Here is a 22,640-nt window from a genome sequence, read left to right as displayed (position 1 = left end):
TCTCTTTGCTTGTAAAGGAAATGCATTTTCAAGGATTCGGATCGATCGAGACTCCTAAGCAAATTTTCTTATTTCGAGAATTATATCAGCTGCTCAAGAATCAATAAAAAAAGATTATTAATAGAAAAATACATATACTAATTTTAATTACGTTTGCTGACTTGAACGATCACTTTATAGAAACACTAATATCAATGAAAGATTACGTCTGTCAGAAACATTTGAAAACTTGATAAATAAAAATTAGAAATGGGCAAGTCACATTGCCCGCGTTTGTGTTGAACTAAGGTTATGTTACCTTATAATTATTTACATAAATTTAAATTTTTCCGAAGTTTCGCGTGTTTTACTTTCTTTCAATGTGTAAAAGCTATGTTAACCAAAGACAATACTCGAGTATTATTTATTTTATTTATATCGCAATGTGTATAATTCAAAACATTAAGTCCTTTATAAGGTTTACAATAACGGAATGGCATTTAAGGGATGTTCCCCGTAATTGTGGTGTTAAATGTAGAGATTTCTATCAAATTACCTATTTCCGTTAACGACCACAAAACGTTTTATCGAGAATAGAAATTTATAGAATGTTTATCGGGCTTTCCTATACAAAGGATTGTAGTATAAGAGCTGCATTGTAATTCTCAACGTTGTCTCAACGGAGGCAGTTGTGTGAATCTATATATATCATCAATATAAATGAATCCCTATTTCACTTGCTCACGGCATCACGCGTGAACGGCTGGACCGATATTGCTAATTATTTTTTGTGTTGTTTCTTATTGTCAGGAGAAGCGCTTTTACAATTCAAACTTTTTTCATGTAACCTTACGGCGTTTGACATAGCATTACCATAATGTGTGCTGCAAATATCGTCAAAGGGGATGTAAGAAAAATTAATATTGTTTAAAACAAATGCTTTGATCGGAGGTATAATATTGATAAAATAATTACAGTCGCTAATTGTTGGTGGCATTATTCATGAAAATCCATGTTTTTCACATGGCCAGTTTTATGTCGCCTGTTCCCATGTCGGAATACCAACAAAATTATTTATATACAGGCCAGAAAAAGAAACAATATCATAAAGCATTTTTAGTTAATTAAACCACTTCTAAATCAATATTCATAGTTAAGACAGGACGTCTGCCGGGTCCGCTAGTATCAAATACATTCTGTTTCACCAAAATCAATAATGGGTGATTATAATTTTAATAGTTATAATTTGTATACAAAAGGGTTAAATATGATATAAATAACGCAATGAAAACAGTGTTGGCCTAGTGATTTCAACATGACTCTAATCACTGGATCGTAGGGTCGATCCCCGGTTGTGCACAAATGGAATTTCTCTGGTCGGAATATCGGAATTGAATTTTATCACCTTACTATATAAAATATAATAATATTTGAAACTCCTTGCCTCTCGATATCAGACGAGCACTGTCTTTTATTTAATTTATTTAAAAAATCTTCTTTTTGAGTATTGATCTTCTGCCGTAATTGGTTACATAAATATATTAATTAACCCTAAGATTAGCTTTGTCATTTTTGTTAATATTATTATTATTTTATTTTAGTTAATTATTTAAGCTCTTCATATACTTTACCCTCTGTTCTTTTTTTATTTATCCATACTAGAGTTGGCTGGAAGAAATCGCTTTTTAGCGATATGGCCACCCGTTGTCTATTAACTTATGTAACCTGCTTTTTATATAAGGTAAAGAAGATATAAAAAAACCGTGAAGAAACCGGAATGACTTCGACTTTTTTATAGAAAAAGTCGAGTGTGTGACAGGCACAGAAGGTTGATGACCTACTTTATTATTAGAAGTGATCACGAAACAGATACATACAACAATGTTTTACAGATAATCCTTTAAAAAGATTATCTGTAAAACATATTATTTTGTCTATAGAGTCAAAGTCACTTATATCAATTAGGCACTTTTGAAAGACAAAATTACAAGTTAAAAATATAAAAAAAATAGGACTCTAGTTGTCACTTCTAGAAAGTAGTTTCATATGGGGAAGAATGGCCAAAAAACTCCATATTTTTTAAAATAGTTTTTACAATATTCTCTAAACATTGACTTGGTAATTATATATGAAGCCCATGTACTTAGAACAAAAAAAACTACTATACTAAAATAAATTAAGCGCATGGTGTAAAAATAAACAATGCAGCAGATAACTAAATTATAATGTAGATACATGGTGCTCACGTATTCTAGATTTTACTTTATTCATTTTAAAGAAAAGCGTAGCGAAGTGTGTGATCTACGTCAAAGTTGATCTCTTTAAAAAAAAAAGAAAAAACTGAGTGATTTTGACATATACTCCTTGTATCTATTTATATAAACTACTTAAAGTCGCGACAATGTTATATAAAACGTGTTCATAATTTAAATGTAGTTTTAAAAAGTAATTTAAAGAGAACACACCACTGTTATAGTACTTTATTCATATACATATCATTAGCCTCAACTAGTTAAGTCAAGTTTCAAAAACCCCGATGCAAAAATAGTTGTGTTTTAAAGTTTGACGTGTATGTGTCTGCTATGGCATGGTAGCTACTAAACTAATGGACGGATTATGACGCCGTTTTGTTGTAAGAACTCTGATGTGTACATTTGTTCCAAGGTTTTTTTCCAAAACTGAATGTTTTACCACCACTATGTGGAACCCACTAAAGTATTTTCGAACCAATTCGACTGAGGGTCATTCAAGAGCGTACCAATTCTTATAAGACGGCAACGCACTTGCGAGACCTCAGGCAACATGAGTGTCTTTGACTATCATTTAACATCAGATGAGCCCGTTTTTCCCCGTGTTACATAAAAAAGTCATCAGATCTTATTGTAAACCGTAAACATATGTTTGACTAATTTAAATTTTATAAAAAAAAAAATTAATATTAATTTGACAACGTAATAGTATATTTTAATAATGTGATATTTTATCACTACAAATAATATAACAATTGACTAATTGATATGACTCATAAGGTAAAATGTAAAATTCCTTTTAAGACAAATTTGCACGCCAATATGTGGCAGAATATGCGAACTTCGTATTGTACCGCCATAACATTTTTGTACCATATTCTTGCAAATAATGTATTATTTTTATTTTTATTTTGTATTATTATATATTTTATTTTATATATAAATGATTTTGTAGCAGTCAGTAAATTTGTCCGTTTTAATTTGGTATTTATCAGTGTTCATCTCCTGGAGTATAAAGCATTTGGACATCACTACGTGACGTAAGGCTAACTAATGGCTAGGGATGTGCAAACGCTAATCGTGTTTAATGGCGGAGCGTGATTGCGATTTATTTAACATTCATTACACGAAGCTATTTTATTTCTTTAGTAATACAGCATGGCTTAATAGAATTGATTCAGTTCGTGCGCAACAATTATTTACTAGAGCTTGCATTTTTAATAATCTAGAAAATACAAATTAAAACGACTTAAACGTACCAGGTCTTTCTGGGCCACAAATCGCAGCTGGAAAATGTACCGACAGAATTGTCAAATATAACTAAGATGAGCACAAGAGGTTACGCGCGTCTCGCGGGCTAAGACTTGCCCATAAATATTAAGGATATTTCTGGAATAGCCATCGCCAGATCCTGATCACGCCAAGCCCTAGACTGAGTTATAAAAGTTAAAAGTACAGCTTTCTTTCTAACAATGGAGAGACTAGACTCTCCTCTGTAGCTATTCGACCACGGTTGGTTAGCCAACTGTCCATCATACAGGACAGTACAAATATACTGTCAAAATTTATTACCTTTTATATTATAACTTGATAAATTTTGAACTGTTCTCTGAGTTGAAAGCTCGATCATATCAGTTCGATTTTTTTATAGATATTTGAGGAAAATAGAACTCAGCCTTAAGGCTAATTATTTATTTAACAATGTTACCATTACGGTCATCCCATGTATGTATTTGTATTTATATTATGTGCAAAACAATACATACTCATACACATAGAATACGACATTTAACAGTAATAGATAAAAAAATATATACAGAGTACCTAACTATTTCTAACAAAAAGGGCAAAAGTTTTGTCAGTTCACTCAACGGACAATAAAAAACGTCAAGTAATCGTTAAAACTCGTTTATTATTTTAATAAATTTTGTCATTTGTTCATCCAAAAAGTTGGTTCACGAATAGAAACGGCGGCCGATGTTAACTCCATCAGGTACCCTGAGGCCTATGCACTGGAGCACAGCCGAATTGCTTCTTTCATTTTCATGATCAGCTGTATAAGATAGATGGTAAGCGCAGCTAGGGGCACTCTGAGCTCGTTGTAGCCCACAGAACCTTTTATGAATAAGGTCGAATATTCGGTAAAATGGTCTACATAGATAGCCTCAATAAATACATGAAATGCAATATTATCGTAATCCAATAAAGTCGGTTAAAAAGGATATTAAATGGTTTGGTGGTCCACAATGGTTTATGCTACAACTCGTGATCTTGTCATAAGATTTCCGAAATAGTTTTCGTTATCATTTTTTTAATAAGTAGGTAGGTCTCGGCCATAATAAATTTCAGCACTTGCGAGCCTTTTGGTAATGTGAGTGTCAATGGGCGGCGGTACCACTTAACATCAGGTGAGCCTCCTGCCCGTTTGTTTCCTATTACATAAAAATAAAAAAGATAACATATTTGTGATAGTTTATCAATATACATAGAAATTTCATTATTATAACGATAATTATACTACTATACGGACTACATAACAATTGAATGGATATTAATTTACGTCAATTAATAAGCCTTTCAATATGTTTAAAATATTTAACTTCAACGTGCCAATTACAATAATGATTGGTAAAGATACTTTCAAATTATGTTCGGACATCGGTATTTTAAAAGCAATATTAAGTAACTTAATGAGATTTTTACCCTAAATGGACTGGTTTTACAGGTTATGGGCTTAATTTGTTTCCTGTAATTTGGTAAATACATTGACGATTACATTTATTATCGTATACGGATACAAAAGGTATCGCGAAGTATTGTATTATTTTAATGTACTGTATTCAATCCCAATCTATATCTATACTTCTGACAACGTGAGTGTCTTACAAATTCAAAATCTCAACTTAGCGTTAAGTGTCACTACCGTCAGAAACGTACTACATTTGACATACGGAAGTCATACTTAGCGCATCCTCAACTCTGTATCTCTAACATCAATAAAAATTTGTAGTACCAAGTACCATTACTCTTTGGAATCGTAGATTAAGAATTAAAAGTCGAGCGTTCGCTCTAAGAATGCGTTATCCCGTACCCATATACGTCTTTGGGTATGATTCTGAAATGACACTTAGTGTGGTCTTTTAATTGGAAAGCAGTGGGCAAATAGAATAACTTCAAAAAAAAATGGATTTTTACATACAGGAGTCAGTTCGCGGTAAGTCTCCTTTCTGAATTTCATCGCCTCGTCTCAAACTACTCTGTGTCCATGGGCGGCAGTACAACTTAAAATCAGTTGAACAGCTGTTGGTTGCCTCCTGTATTATAAAAAAAAAACTAAAGTAGAATTGAGTTGCAGTTCGTGAATCATACAAACATATAAGATTATACAAAACCTAAGCATTCTAGATGTGTAAAAGCTTCAAATGAGCAATATATTTGACAAACAGAAATTTCTTGTACTAAAATAAATGTAAGATATTTATTAAAATGTTTTCGAACTAAAATCTTGAAGCGTAATTTGTTTGTTGTAAGTAACTGTATCTATTTCATTGTAAATATGCTTTGTTGTCGGAACATTCTATTGAAGGCGTGGGCGTTATTATACGAATCTAGCGTATTCCTCACATACATTTTTGTTAAACATTTTCGAAATAAATATAGTCTAGGGATTATGTAGCGTTCTATTGATGAAATAATTTCAATAGGACTTTGTTATAAGCAATCATACAAATCTTTCCTCTTTATGATATTTGAAGAAATATGAACGAGTCGTAGTTTCGATCCCCAGCTGAATGGATTTATGAAAGAAAATAGTGAGATACGCCTTAGACCAAAACGTTGACGGCGTGTGCCAGACACGGCCGATCACCTAACGTCGACCTGAACGTCGTGGTCAGCCTCTGGAGCGGAGTATATGTTTCCACCGGTTTCTGTCCAGCACTTCTCTTATGCCAGTGTCAAGTTTTGAGGACGATGAGTCTTTCACTTGATCGATCCAACCTCGAACAATCCTTCTGTGTTACCAACTACGATCAGATTCTCCAAGTTATCATCGCCTCTGCGTATTGTATTTCAGTCGTAACAGTTCCAAAATCAACGTTTTTATATATTTCAATTCTTCAGCAATTACAATTATTGATCGTCGGTATAAAAATTTTGATTTTTTTGATCCGACCTATCTTTTCGATGTCCCTATTATACGTATTAGAGGATCAAGGTATAGTGATGGGGTTTCCATTAAGTACATGATTACTTAGTTGTGACTATATCTATACATTTTAAAAAGCTGTTTTTCATGTATTATTTATATTTATATAACAAATAACCATACTTAAATGTGTGTTTATTAAGAAATGTATAGTTTGAAAGCACTGATATGTCTTCTAGATTTTATAGTGATGGATATATTTCTATAATAATAAACAAAGTGAAAATTATCATTTGTTTTAATAAAGATGAAAATATGCGTTCGATAGTGATTGCTCAAACGGACGTAATATTATAACTAATGTCAAATTTATTAGACGAAATCTACGACGAAAGACGACCAATAATCAAACGCAACCTGCTACAAGGCAATGTTAATAAGTGAGTAAACAATTTGAACCGTTTACAAAGTGCTAGTTCAGCCTGTTTTCTGCTCCAGACTTATTTGAAATTTATTCGCTTCCAACGATAACAGAGGCTTAAAATATTTTCTGGCACGTACCACAAAAGAAAAAATAATAAACAAATGAATATTGCATTGCAATTCAATCAGGGTAGAGAACTCGATCGAAATAATGGAGATGGTTGAGGCTCTGAGCTATGAGTTAAACGAAGGCAGTCTGTAGACTAAGCAACTTTGAAAAAGAAGCCTGCCAAAGTGTTGTGAATTTGTGAAATGAGTACGTAAAATAAGTTAAGAATTATTAGGGATTGCATAAAGTTCGGTAGAAGATTACGAAAAAGTTTTAATCAAACGAATAAAATTATAAACGAACTGTTGCGGCTTCTTGGAATGAAGCTCTGTCTACTCTCTGATTGGCCAATATGTTGTTCATATTACCGCTTTTCCTCTATTTTTGTACTATTTGCATAGCAAACATACTAAAGTTTTTTCTATAAGGCATTTTTTTCTAAAACAACTTAGGCACGCACAAACAAAACAAGTGTGTGAAATCCACTGTCAATCTCATATATAAATAAGGAATTTTTGTCAATTATGAATAGTATGAACACCAAAAATGATAACACTAAATATATTCTTCCTATCTTACCGCTTAAAATTAATAAGATTTTATTAACAGTTGCAACAATTGCTTCATCAAATCACCTCGTGTATAATAAGCTTTAAGGGCAGAATTCCCATTGTTCAACCACAAATGAATTCAAGGAAGTCTACGGCTCATAAACAGTTAGTAGTATTGTGGTTTTCAACGATTTCCAGGCTTGAAGGAATGTCTTATACGACTTGCCTATGCCAAGTCTCCTGTTACAAGGAAAATGGAACCGTAATATGATTCCGGTTGATGTTTAGCGACATAACTCTCGTTTTTATGGGGTGAAAGCGTAAAAATATTTATTAAAAAAGTAAAAGGCTTATCAGGTGCATGGGCAGAATAAATATATCGTAATCACTATAACTCGTACATCAAGGATATGTCAAAATCATCAAGTTATAGTTTTCGACTTATGAATTTAGGCAGATTATGCATATATCCATCCAGTATATGTTTATTTAACCGCAAGTGATACCGCCGCCCATGAACGGCCACGGTCAGAGGGCTCGCAAGTGCGTTGCCGGTCTTTAGAACGATTTATTCTTACTAAAGTTTAGTTAAAGAGATACTGTTAGCTTTTTAATTGTTTAAAAACAAAGCTTGTTTACATCGTCGGAAAATCCTTAAAGACGAAAACTTATTTTTCTTCGAACTATAGATGTAAGTTTGAAATTAATTACTGAATAAATAATGTTCTAGATACAGAGTTTCAATTAAATTGTTTAAGTTATAGAGGAGAAATGTCTAAAAATATAAAAATGATATTTATGAAAAAAAAAATAAGATGGATAGGAAGAAACATTAAAAGTATATTGACTTTTATGAACGAAAAACGATGGTCATTTATAATAAATACAATAATTGCACCGCCTTAAGTAATGAACGCTTTCGTCTCTTTCTGTCTAATTGTGTTTACGCTTTGATGAATAGTGACAGATGACTAGAAAAAACCACAGATTTCTGTATCTGTTGCGTAGTCTTGGGTTTTAGTAGGTTTTGATCTATCTATCTTCATGGTATTCTCTTTCACCGTACAAGCGAGTGTTAAATGTATACATAGAAGTCTATTTGCATGCTCTGAATCGATCCGACAATTTCAGGCCACCACTGTACGTCAGATCATTTAAAAAGGTATAATTAAACTAATAAAGGTAATTTTAAGAATATTTTTTGAACCGATTATTAAGAATATTTATTTCTGAATAAGCCTGTTTTACAAGTCATACTAAATTGAGTCCGACAAGTTATAGGAAGCGAGCACCTTAAGTATACTTAATGACTCTAATGAGTGACTGAGAAGTCACACACACGCATATCATGTGATCCGTATTAAGAGAATTGTCATATAGTTGTAACTACAAAATATTGACGCGTAATAGGCCGTTTGGTTTTGCGAGTTGAATTGCATTTTGTCAAAGATAATCTTAACTTCACTTTTGTTCTTTTTTAATATGACTTCTCTAGAACAGCAGCCGTACTCGTTTGTTGTTGAAGTGATAAATTCTTATGGGAGGGTAAACCGCTACATAACGCGTTACGGTCAGTCTGTCTACCTTCTCTTTCACGCACGCTGCAGTGGTAGACGTATTTCGGACAGATGCTTTCTCTACTCAGTGTTTAGTGTGCGTTAAACATTTACAGTTGACAGTGAGCATATAACCTCAAACTATCACCGTTTTTTTAAGTAATTTTAAAAATATGATGAATCAAACAGAAGACGATCCTCGTATCATTACAGAATGAACACTTAGATTAGTTTAAGTTATCACTTCTGTCAGGCTCCCCGAGACGCATAAATTTTTTGTATGAAAGTTAGATGTATGCCTGGCACTTTCTTCCGCGCTCTTTGCGAAACCACTGTAGAGGTATTATTAAACCGAAACGACATAGGAGGTATTAAGCAGTGTCCCATATAAAAAAATTGTCCTATCGCTGATGTTGCAACATTGGTATAGCGCGGTACAAAAAGTTCTTATTGAAATCGGGCTCGATGTCGGAATACGAGTAGCTATTTGAAGTTACATAGTAAAGGCTTTAGATTTATGACCGTGTTTTTTGTTTAGTCCTTTCTTGAGTGCAAAGTAAATAAATATACGTCAGATATATCTGAGTTATACTTATGTAATAAATATTCACTATTCGTACCTCACCTAGATGGCTGGAGGTCACGATCTGCTTCACTTGTCATTTTCCTTTGCGAACTAGCGAAGTTTAGAATCAACTTCCGGTGGGTGTCTTCCCCAGGATATACGACTTCCAATTACTTAAAAAGAGAGCATACTCCTTCCTCAAAGGCCGGCAATGCACCCATTTAATGGGCTAAACGTTTGTTTATATAAAAAAAACTTATTTAAATTTTAATAGCAATATTAAAATACACAGGTATTGAATTTACAATTGTAATTGAAAAATACTCTAACAGTTAGACAATAATGGAAATCATACCAATTACATATTACTAATCTACAATTTTATTTACTGGACGACTGTGAGTCGGCTGTACTTATAAGAATTATCGTACATTACTGAATCCGCTTTTTATATAAGTAATAAATTTTGCAATTTAAATTCTTAAAAGCTGCCGTGGGAATATTATCGGAATGCAAATAAACTTCCTAAAAACAAGATTGTAATTCGTTTTTGTCACAAATACGGATGCATTACAAAAAATACTTGTCATGGGCTGTCACGTACGCTAAGCGTTATTTTAAACTGTTATTGAAACTTTTGCTTTAACTGTATGTTGTCTATATATTCACATCACAGTCCTTCGAAATGGCTTGACAATGTTTGATCAATGTTTTGTATTAGATAGGTTATAAACTTTTTATACCTGTAAATATAAAAAGGGGTGTACCACCAAAATAAATATTAAAAATACGTAATGATTTTTAAAAACCAATATTAATTCTGTAATCGTATGGCGGAAAAATTTGCCCAATGAGCTATCGTATACTATTTGATGAAGTTTCTTTTCATTGTCTCGACACATTGTACATTATTATTTCAGCGACTAAATTTTAAATCTCACAATCAAAGTTTTGCATACTCTGCCACACAAAATGGCGTGAAAATTTGTCTTATATAATTAATATTAATTATAAATAATCACCATAAATATTTACCAAAATAAGTATATTATATCCGTTTCTAAAAGCTCTACTAGTCATATCTTTGAAGGTTTATAATAATTATGATAGATGATTGTCATACTTGAAACAAAACTACACACACACACCCCAAATAGATCTGCATAGAATAGCAATCAAAACTTCATCTCAAATTAGGTTTAAGTTTTGTGATATCAATAGAGTTTTAGAATATATTGGATAGCAAATTTAGTCTTTGCATACAATCGATCTCTAATTTCGTGTTTAAAACATTAAACTGTGGGACATATATTCTCTGTTTTTGACGTATATAGACGTAAACTGTTCACCATTCGTTCATAGTAGTGGTAGTAGGGATAAAATCTACGCTTTAGACATCAGATAATAAGATACAGGCATATTTTTGTCGGAGGCTCAGTCAGAAAATATCTCTTCCATTGTCTAAGACTTTATACATACTTTTGTCCTTACAAGTAAATATAGCTTTTAATAAAAAAAATACTGAAACATTTTCCGTGTCCCTCTAAACATTTATCACATCCTATGTACATCTTCATCCATATTAATTCAGCAATTTAAGGGCAATTACGGATCTAAAGTCAAAACAAACATTTCACATCACAACGTGATTAATGTAGACTAGTTTCTTACAAAGTTGATTGTATAAGCCATCATTGGACCTTGTTGCAGTACAAATAATTTACGTACACGGATCAAACTTAACTGGACGAGACATGTGGGAACTTTTTCCAAGAGTTCAGTGAACCGTTGCGTGAGTGAGACGACGTTATCAATTATTATCAGAAGCGTATACAGAATGTTGATAAACAAACATACAAATTTTGAATTTATTTATCTCCAGTGTTTTATAGAAATATTGTTGGAACCTTTATGGCTAGAAAATACAAGTTAAAGTTTTTAAACATTATATTTTTACTGTTTTAAATGTAATGTAGTCATGATTTCTTTATCTATAGACAATTATATATTTCACTTACAATTACTATAATATAGCCTATTTTAAATGAAGCCCCGAGATATATATATGGCGAGTATGGGTAGTGGGGGTGGGTTGATAGATCAGCTTTCTGTATTAAATTCATAATTTAAGAATATCATGAAATAATGTCTTTAATTTCGGAGGAGGTTTACTTTACTTTGGGTAATGGTTCGCTCCGCCAGCGGAGTTAAAGAAAAAAAGGAACGTCCGAACCAAATCCATTCTCATCTCACTCTATCTCTTTTGCAGACAGGTGTGACTTATATTAATATATGAGATGTCTAGTTTATTTATTTTTACTTTAACCTAGTTAATTAGGCACAAATTATACATTTCTTGGGCCTAAGACACGATGTTTTCTTCCACCTCCACCGTTGACCTCAGGATTGAGGACCCCATTCTTAACTACAAGGCTAACATTAATCTAAATCTACTGTTTAAGTTATCCTAAAAGCTTTTAAACGGATAAACATCCTGTACAGCCAGCGGTATATATCCGTTACACCTGCGGTTGTCTCGCATCGCAATTGTAAAATCAATTTCTGATTGATATTGACTTTGATTTATTTAATAAATTATTTCAAAATTGCAAGATTGTTATTTAAATTTGCGTCCCGTAACCCCATTGGGGACCAGCATGATACACGTGTCAGACATTTCAGAGTCTATTTAAATTACCTTTTTCATAGTTGGTTCTAACGATACCGATACTCTTATAGAAATATCGTCGATACCGGTACCGATATCAACAATTATTCAAAATTCAAAAATTCAAAATTCAGAATTATTGAATTAAAATTAAGCATTAAAAGCAATAATTAAATTAAAATAAACTAAATGTGTTTAAAATTAACATGGCAAGGCAGGGGAGCGGTAATAATCTATAAGAAACAGCGTATCATTATTAAAAGGCCAACAACGCACTTGTGAGGCTTCTGGTAGTGTGAGTATCTATGAGGCCAACCCTAAAATTGTTGGTCATAATTGCGTTCTGGAACAACATAAAGTAGGTTGGACATAAAACTTCTTTATTGGACATTCACGTTATATACAAATAACTTATCTTAATAATAGAACGATATACTTAGATGTATAATTATAAAGCAATTTTCTACCGCAATACAGGGATGAAATGTATACACTGTAGTCACCGATACTATATAAAATGTAAAATTAGACGAATTTCATGTATATTTCTTTTTTGACGTTCATCGGTGTACACTGTGTTACCAATTGAAAAAAATATTTATTTATTGTTCATAATATACATAATTATAAACAAAAAGTAAGTAGGTTACATAAGTTATTTGGCAACAGGCGGCCTTATCGCTAACAAACGATTTCTTACAGGCAACCCTAATATGAAACAATAAATAAAATAAACACCTACAAAGGTGCATAAATAATTAACAAAAAAAACTGCAAATCAAATACAACTATAACTAATATTAAACAAAATATAATACAAAGAATCAAATTTACGAAGTCCAAATATGAATCTGATGCAAACATTTTGTAAGCGCTCTAACTTATCAAGCTTCAACACAGTTAAATCTCGATAACACACATCTGCATAATCAAGAATACAAAGTAAAAGAGAATGAGCAAGAGAAATTTTCGTAGGGATAGGCAAAAAAAATCGTAACTTATTAAGCGTATGAGAAGAAGAAAAGATCCTCCTGCCCAAATACACCAAAATATACCAGGCATTAAAGGTTCTCTACCAGAGGGACTTAGTTTAAAATGTTCTATTTATATACTCTTATTACATAGTAGGTTAAGAATATTGTATTTACTGTATATTTGTGTTTTGATAATTACATTTCGAGCGCGTGCAAATTTACTCAGACGAGCGCCATTTACGCGTATCTTGCGCACCCTGAATGTCATTGTGAGACGGATATATTTAGTTACACACTGGGTGAATTCACAAGAATAGCATTATTTATGATTAGTTATAAAAAGATTAAGGTTTTATGTTTTCTTTTTTTTTAAATATTATAGGAGTCAAACGGGCAGGAGGACACTCACATTGCCAGAAGGCTCGCAAGTGCGTTGCCGGCCTTTCAAGAATTGGTACGCTCTTTTCTTGAAGGACCCTAAGTCGAATTGGTTCGGAAATACATATATATATAATACTTTATATTATGTTTTTAGTTTACTTTTTATATTGTATTAAGTTACTGTAAAATAATACATAAATATATTTTTTTTATATACTTGATATTGATAATGAGTATAGCCTTAACGGTTACATAAGCACAGTTAGTTTATCTTGTTGAAAAATAGTTGAAAGGGCCTGATTACTATCACACAAATAATCTGACAAGAGAAAGACATCATATGTTATTCTAAATTTAGTATATCTGTAGAGCGGTCACCACCTGTTTTTATGGTATGTGATTTTCTGTGGCGCAATGTATGGGAATGGGCGATTTGGGTTATACTGAAAACCAGATTTGTTATCATGGCGCTCTGGCGCCAATTTGGTACACGCTGCAACTCCATGATAGATAAAGCGATGGTTGTCACAGCAGTATTGGCCGAGTGGTTTCAGCGTGTGACTTTCATCTCTGAGGTCGTAGGTTCCATCCCCGGCTGTGCACCAATTCTTTCTTTGAGCGCATTTGACATTCTCTCGAATGGTGAAGGATAACAACGTGAGGATACCGGTTTGCCTTAGACCCACGCGACTACATGCGTCAGGCACAGAAAGGCTAATCACCTACTCGCCTAGTAGATTATGAAATGGCCATGAAACAGATAGGGAAATCTGAGGCCCAGACCTAAAAGGTTGTAGTGCCATTGATTTTTTTGTTATTAGCGATAGTGTTGATGTAGATTAACTCGGATCTATGATACTTAGCAACAGAGGATTGTTGACAAAATGACGTATTAAAAGAAATTTTCATTAAAATTTACATAATTGTATGTAAATTTCATTAAATGTACCCTTTTTCGTCAATAACAAATCCGATGACACTGTTTAACTAACTCTATCTCTTTTCATCGCAGCGTAAAAACAATTTGACATGGGACGAAAAACAGTTCAATTATACTAAAATATCTTTTATGAATAAAGCACTAATATTATTTTTATGAGAAAAACTTATTCGGTAAAAACACGCGATTTCTTTTCATTTAAACCGTTTTTTTTAAATATAATGTTACTTCATTTATGAATTATCAGCGCTTGCTCCGAGCTCAGATTTAATATATGTAACAATATAGTTTTAGTTATATCACCTCGTGTTATATTCTCATGTAGTCAGACATTTTCCTTTGTCTTTGGTAGTGTTACGTAGTCATGAGGAGACTGAAAAAGACTCCGTCAGGTACAAAAAGTTGATAGTCTACTTGCCTATAAGAAAAAGCAATTGATCACAAACCAGATACAAAAGTCTCATCCCAAGACGGTGTAAGGGCATAATCTATGTGTGGGCTGGCCGGTGGCAATTTTTTTTAATTTGTAACACATGATACAATATTTTTCTTTACGGTGTGTTATTTGCGCTTATATATAAAAAATGTGTTTATTCATTTGACAATTCATTATAATATAAGATTTGATAACACTTTGATGTAAAAAAAATCCTGTGTGTGGGTAGTAAATTTCATAAAAAAAAAGTTTGCGTGGACTAGTGTACACACGTAAGAAGTGAAACTTCTTTATAACGAAAAATGATCTACTATATGCAACTTTACAGAAATTGGTTAAATAAAGTTAAATTTGATAAAGTTTAACAAAAGGCTTTTATTATCATAGACATGAATACAAATAATACAATTATTTTATTTTACCTTATTACTACTAAGATTATTACAGAATTTCATTAATTGTAATAGATTATTACTGTCTTGTTATTGTATTTATATTTTTTTGTTATAAATGGTTTCGAATCTCTTTTTCCGAATCAAGAAAAAGATGGCGCGTTACGGAAAAAATGTGACGTTAAATTTTTTCCAACGCCGATAAAGAAGTTTCACTTCAAAAAATATATTATAAATTAATATATATTGAATTAAATACGTATCTATGTGTGGATAGTCGGTTTACACGACTGAAGGTCCTTCAAGAAAAGAGAAACCCTCTGGCATTGAGCGTGTCCATGGGCGGCGGTAAACTTAACATTAGCCTCCTGCCATATTGCCCTGTGTTCTATAAAATAAAATAAATATAAATAATATTATATTTATATTTGGATGTTGGTAGTTTCAAAATTAACATTTACACTTGCACCGTTTTACACTTCATATAATGAATAATGAAATCAAACACACCACTACACGCAATACTCGTCGAGCGAGTTTGCTTATCTTGCCGAAGCCGCGTACAAATTATTTGAAGAAGTCTATTAAGTATGAGGGTGTGCAATTATTTAATCAATTACCGTCTAAAATTCGTAATATTAGCGCGTTAGAACATTAAAGAAACATATCAGAATAATCTTAGTGGACTAGAATTGGGACGGCTGATGGCAATGTCTATCTTGTTCGAATATACAGATTAAGTTTCTCATGTAAATAAAATACATTTTTGTGATGAGAAATAAAGTTATTTAAGCGTAATATTAGGTTAATTGCACCATTATTACTATACTCATATGTTTCTTTTCATCGGAGCGTCAACACAATTTGACCGAATGAGACAATACATACGAGTAAGTGAAAACAGTTACAGTGATTATAACTAAACTTTTATCAATAATAATGTGACGTTCATGTGTTCCCAACTTCTTACAATTGAGTTTTATTAAAATGTAGTTAGGAATTAATTTAGATATGGTGAAAAATATAACTTTACTATTTTAATTAAAAATCATTGTTAATTATTTAATCTTTTTATGAGTGTTGATCATAAAAATAAATATTATTTTGCTTTTAATTTTAAAACTGTATATTCCATTTATTTGAGTTTCAAAGTCTTAGTCGTTGAAATCTTAAGTTTCTTTAACAACGACGCTATCTTTTTAATTAAGTGTTAATATAAACCAAACTTTAACAGCTCATTAAAATTATTTAAATATAAGGTAGTTCAAAACTTTATGTTTCCGCCCCAACATCGCTCTAACATAGTTTAACAAATATACATTTAGAATAACACTTTATGGATGGATTAAAGCTATGTATTATTATTAAAACTTATAGTTATTAACATAATTCTAAGTTTTTTCCGACGTTTCGCGTACTTTTCAGCGTGCGTGGTCACGCTGACTGAAGACGAAAGTGTAAAAGCTATTTTAACAGAAGACAATACTAAATATACATTTAAGCGAAGAAAATAACGAGGGCCGTTAGACAAAACATATTTATAGGTCCTAACCACCAAAACTCCACTGCGCCACCAACACTTGCTCTGGGGCTTCGCGCACCGCCACGACATATACCACCGTCATGGGTTATCCGAGGGCACGAATATTTTCTGAGGACTCCTGATACATCAAGGATCATTCTGAAATTGTCTTAGCCGTCTACGTATGTTGAGCTGGTTGGTCTCTACCAGCAATGGAGCCGAACTCCCCCACCAGCACCAGCATCTCTTCATTTCAAGTATATTAATAGGTCCAGTCTAAGGAGTTGCAACCCGCTCCCGAAACTACAGTATTTGTTTATTACGTCTTGACAGTACGAGTATATGTGGTATTACAAATATTCGTTTTGCAGCAGATACATAACATAAATGTCTTTAAATGTATTTTTATTGTATAAATTACGAGTTTGTTCTCTTCCTCGTAATAAGGTTACGTGGAAATCGTCCTTTGAAAATAAGCTACATTTTATACTACAAAGCTGGATATCTAATGCGATGGATAGTTTTATTAAAACAATTTTATAATTTATAGATCATATTAACACCTATAATAAGTTTTATTATATAGTTTTAGTTTATAACATTTTAAAATTGATACATTAAGCTCTGGCAAGCAATAAAAATTATATCAAATAAAATTAATTCAGTTCCAGAAAAAAATTCACTTCCATGTTCTTGCCTACCAGATTCATAATTATGATTTATTTCACGTTTCTTACATCAACACCAACTATGCAAAAAAATAAGTTTTGTATCGCCGCAGCCTGGACTTAAAACGATTGCTATTTAAACATTGACTTGATTTAGGCTATCTCGGAATATGATTATTAAGAATATTCATAGCGCTAAATCACCTGCATCATGAGCACACCCCACATACACACTCTCACGTACATACCCTCAGTTTCACGACATCACACAACACAGCAGAATTAGATATTAGTCAAATGTTAATATTATTTATTTCATATTTCATTAATATGTTAAGTATAATTGTTTTTTGCTGTATATAATTAATATTAAAATAAATAAATAAACATTTTATTAAACTTTTACTACTATTATTCTAAACTCGAAAATATTTTATCGATCAGTAAAGTATTGTTTCGCCGTAAATTCAACTTTTGGCGTATGACTCACGTGCGTTTACCACCAGGCCATGGAACCCGTCGTTTAGTTATAACCTTACAATCTTATAACTTTACTGTTACGGCAAGTAAATAGTAAATGTTAATAAGTATTTCTATTGTTTCAGCTATAAAAGAAAATGCACTGAAAACAAATGGCTGTACTTGGATTTTTCACACCCTAAACAAAATGTATCAGCACAATAACGAACTCAAATCAAAGGAAACAAGGGCTAGAGTAACGACTAGGCGTTCAAATACATTGTTCATTTTACTAAGGACAGTGCTAGACTTTGTTGTAGTGAGCGAGCAATGGATGTTTTATCTATTAATAGTGTCAGTGTGTGCGAAGGAACAGAAGTTCGCGTTGGAGCCACAAGATCAGGTTAGTTCTGGTTTAATATATATGTATATTTGCACTTACTATGCGGATACTATAATACTTCAGAGGGCGTGTCTGTAAAGTTAGCAGAGCACTTACCAGCAGAGCACAAAAAAATTAGAGTTCTGGCAGCAAACACAATAGTTCTAGAGTTTCTGATAGTTTTTAGAATGAGTTCTGCACTTTTAAGTCCAGAATTTTTTTTTATAGTTCCTAATAATTTATTAGCAATAATTAGCATTTTTCAAACTTTTCACTAAATTAAAAAAAAAAAACATGTTGTGTAGGGGTGTAACATGGGAACTCCGCGGTTTCTATTAAATCCAATAGATTTCTAGGCAAAACATTTAATTTTTTTTTTGTATTTAAATGATTAGGAACAATTACAATTACATTGGTTGTTTTAATGAGACCTTTTTTATCGAAATCGATAAGAAATGCTCTGCTGTGCCCGGGAAGCTGGCAGAGCATTTCACGATTTAAAAAAAAAAAAATCTTGCCGCACGTTTTGCATACTTGAACAAATGTCGTTAAAGCGTCAACGATATGAAACATTTTTTTATTCTAGTAAAAACAGCAGTGTTGGCTTCAGCGTGCGACTCTAATCCTCTCCATCCTCTGAGGTCGTAGGTTCGATCCCCGGCAGTGCACCAATGGACTTTCTTTCTATGAGCGCATTTAACTTAAATTTGTGAAGGCAAACATCGTTAGAATTCGGCTTGACTTAGATCCAAAAATGATCACCTTCTTGTCTACTTAAAGATTTACAAAAGATAATGAAACAGATACAGTAATCTGAGGCCCAGACCTAAAAAAGTTGTAAGGTATTGATTTATTTTAGCTAAACAGCTACAATAAGCTATAAATAAAACTTATAGCAAATATGTACTAAGGCATCTGAAGAATTTTAATATCGGCGTATCCAAGACGTCAACTCGCGAGGTAAAAAATAACGGAAAACTTGATTTATGAATCTCTTAAATTAATATTCTGAGGTCCGAACTTTGATTTCGGGACTTCCTGAGGGACTCTTGATTTATTTATTGGCCCTTGGACCTTTTGAATCTAGTTAACTAATTGAAAATTTGTAGATTTATCCTCTTAGGAGTTAAGGAATAAAGCTGAATATTCTACTATTATATTTTAAGAGTTTATTAGCGTCTGAATCGGGCATCTTGACCAGATACAAATACAGCAATTACATTATACTTATAGTTATAACATAGAACCTTTTTAGTGTTTTTCATATAGAATTACATAACCAAAGATTGTTGGATTAATTAGTTACAGTACATTAATATATGAGGTATACATACTGTTCTGGTCTCTGGTAGAATGACCAGCGCAATGGAACAGTCTGCTCCTCAGCATACTCGTAATGCTGAGCCAGGGCGTATTACAAACACAGCACACTTAAAACTTTAAAAGAAAAAAATCATTGTTATCTCTCATATTTTTTTTCTTTTCTTTCATTATTGTTATTTATTTTGTTTGTGTGTGTGTTTTGTTAGTAATACATTTTATGTCTATGTCTTCGTCTATGTCTATATATATGTAATAGTAGCTATGCCCGCGAGCTAGGTTTCGTCCTTACGATTTTTACGTAGTACCTTTTAAGTAGCTAATTTCCAACATATGGTACACGTCACACTATAAATAGAGACTGTTCGTTTTTTCCGAATGAAAACCTATGTGCTAAAAAAACGTTTTTATGTATTTTCAAAATTTTCTCTCTATACCCATCAAGTGTTTTTGTGTTTATTTAAAAATTTGATTTTTAGAAGTGCAGCAACAACAGTTCACTTTAGCGTAACAAGCGTAATTTTGTCTAATCTAGGCTTATTATTAACTTTTAATCGATTGTTTTTATAGAGCGCTGTGGTAGGTGGAAGAGTCATACTGCCATGTCGGGTGGTGAATAAAGTCGGCCAACTCCAATGGACCAAAGACGACTTTGGGCTCGGCACACACAGACATCTTTCAGGCTACGAACGGTATAAGATGATCGGAAGCGATGAAGAGGGTGAGAATATTTTTTTATAATTGCAATTTTTTATTTTTACACTGGTGTTTGGCTGCATCATCATGCTGAGAAAGTACGACTAACTGCGACTTCAAACAGTATCAAATACGTGTCGAAATTACGCGTTTTCTCCTCCAGCATTTATCTTGCAAAATAGGGAGGGATGGAGTTCCAATCCCAAGCAGTAGTAAACACGAGTGAAACGGTTCCTGCGAACCCTCTGAACTACCAGGACGCGATGACGCGATTTATGAAACGCTAACATAAAAGCTGACTTTCAAAATGCTGACCAAACCTTTAAATATGTAAAAAGTCGTAGATATGTGTCGCATATTATTTATCGTTTTTTTTTCAGGTGATTATTCATTGGACATCAGAGACGTGACATTGGATGATGATGCCATGTATCAATGTCAGGTCAGCACAGGTCCAAGAGGTTAGTAAATATATAATAATTAACATTAACTAAGGTAAGAACTTGTATTAAGGAGACCTAAATGTCAGGTTGGAACGAAAAAATACAACTCTTCGTAATGACTTCATTTGACAGAATTTATTGAAGTTACATTACATGATTTGAAGCGCCGATCGCTATGTTTTATTTTACATTAATCGTTTTCTTTAATGTATCGCTTGCATTTGTAATGAAAGTTTGTTAATAAAAGTGTTGATAAAGTTGTTTATACAAGTTTAAATTTATTATTTATTGCGCCCTCTATATAACGTGAGTCTTTTGTTCGTGCTGTGTATTTGTGTTTGTAGTTAAAGCCAAAGTAAATATCATCAGTCTAGCCTTTCCCATTATCTGTAATTGTTCTCTAATCAGAGTATTGAGTTCTTTTTTTCGTTTGTGTTAAATCTAGGATGTATTGCCTTTCGTTGTCGTTTTTCGCCTTACATAAAAATGACAACATAAAAAAGTTACCATTTAAACTAAAAAATGTTATGATTGTAAAACCTGAACACGTGAACTTGTTTACAATTCTAAATTTGAAATATTAGCCCTTCCGCCAACTTTTTGCCACTTCCGCCCAAATAGTTTGTACATGTGTTACGCCTAAAAACTTGTTTATTAATTACGGTTATGTGAATTTGGGTTAGCCAAAACTTTATCGTAATAATGTTGAGTTAATTTTGTTATTACGTAGTTATATGGCATGTATTGTGGAAAGGTTTGAAACTATATTCTAGGGAGTAATGCGTCGAATTGTAAACCTCTTTCATATACTTTTATAAACATTACATACTACTAGTCTCCAAAATACTGACTTTACTGACTTCGCGTATAAATATGCTATATAATATCTATTGGTAAAAGTATATTTAATTAGAAAATGAATATTGTATAAATATATATATGTATTGTATTAGTAGCAATGGCTATTTTACTTTTAACTTTAAATGGTGGGTTCGTCTTTATGTATGCATTGCAAGGAACGAACCTATCATACATAATTTGGTTATTAAGGAAACTTCAGGAAATTTTAACACATGTTATTATTATTGTCTTAAACGTTCAAAATTTTATTTAAGCTAGAAGTTCCAATTCTCTCTTAATTGTTTTAAAATTAAATAGGCGTCTCGTCATTTGCTGATGTATATCTGAAAGATTGTTTGAAATCAATTAGATAGCTTAGAAATTTAACTTAGAATTGATCTTAAACACACGAACTTATTTGCACTATAGTAGTTTATATGGCCATAGTAGTCTTTGAAACATTTTTTGACGAATTGGCCTCATTAGAGAAATTTCACGCCTGGAATTAAATGACGTCAATTACCGTCGTGTTTCGCGTAATATGCAAAAGTTATAAAATTATATTTTTAATATTAAAACGTCGTCAAAAGGATCACGTTAAAAAGCGTTCTATTTCTTCTGTTCTTATAGTAATTTAATATAACCTACCAACATTAAGCAAGAAATCTTAGAATCCATTTCATACGCCTATAAATTTTCTCAACTCTGATCTGATGTAGATCATTCATTAAATTAATGAATGGACTGTATCGTCCGACAAATAGAAGATATTATTATCACACATGTCCTTTATCTATTTATTACTTTGCCATTTTGAATTTTTTTGTTATCAATTATATAAATTTGTTGTAGTTGTTGCTCTCACTTTCAGTTAGTGTTAATAGCAAGCCATTTTAATATTGTAGTTTATGAGATTAATAGTAATATAATGAAAATGAAT

The 22,640-nt window shown here is 32.3% G+C and overlaps 1 protein-coding gene across 1 annotated transcript in view; it reads left to right on the top strand.

Moving 5' to 3' along the window:
* Nucleotides 1-22,640, top strand: part of LOC123720245 (irregular chiasm C-roughest protein-like) — a 66,308-nt gene that overhangs the window by 7,718 nt on the left and 35,950 nt on the right. The window contains exons 2-4 of the mRNA XM_045676784.1: nt 18,166-18,422; nt 20,292-20,442; nt 20,798-20,878. Of these exons, the coding sequence (XP_045532740.1) occupies nt 18,228-18,422; nt 20,292-20,442; nt 20,798-20,878 (427 nt within the window). The 5' untranslated portion in view covers nt 18,166-18,227. The remainder of the gene's footprint in view (nt 1-18,165; nt 18,423-20,291; nt 20,443-20,797; nt 20,879-22,640) is intronic.

Source organism: Pieris brassicae, chromosome 2 (genome assembly GCF_905147105.1).
Source record: "Pieris brassicae chromosome 2, ilPieBrab1.1, whole genome shotgun sequence".
Lineage (NCBI taxonomy): Eukaryota > Metazoa > Arthropoda > Insecta > Lepidoptera > Pieridae > Pieris > Pieris brassicae.
Note: the sequence above shows the minus strand (reverse complement) of the source record. Positions and strands in the feature narration are given on the sequence as shown.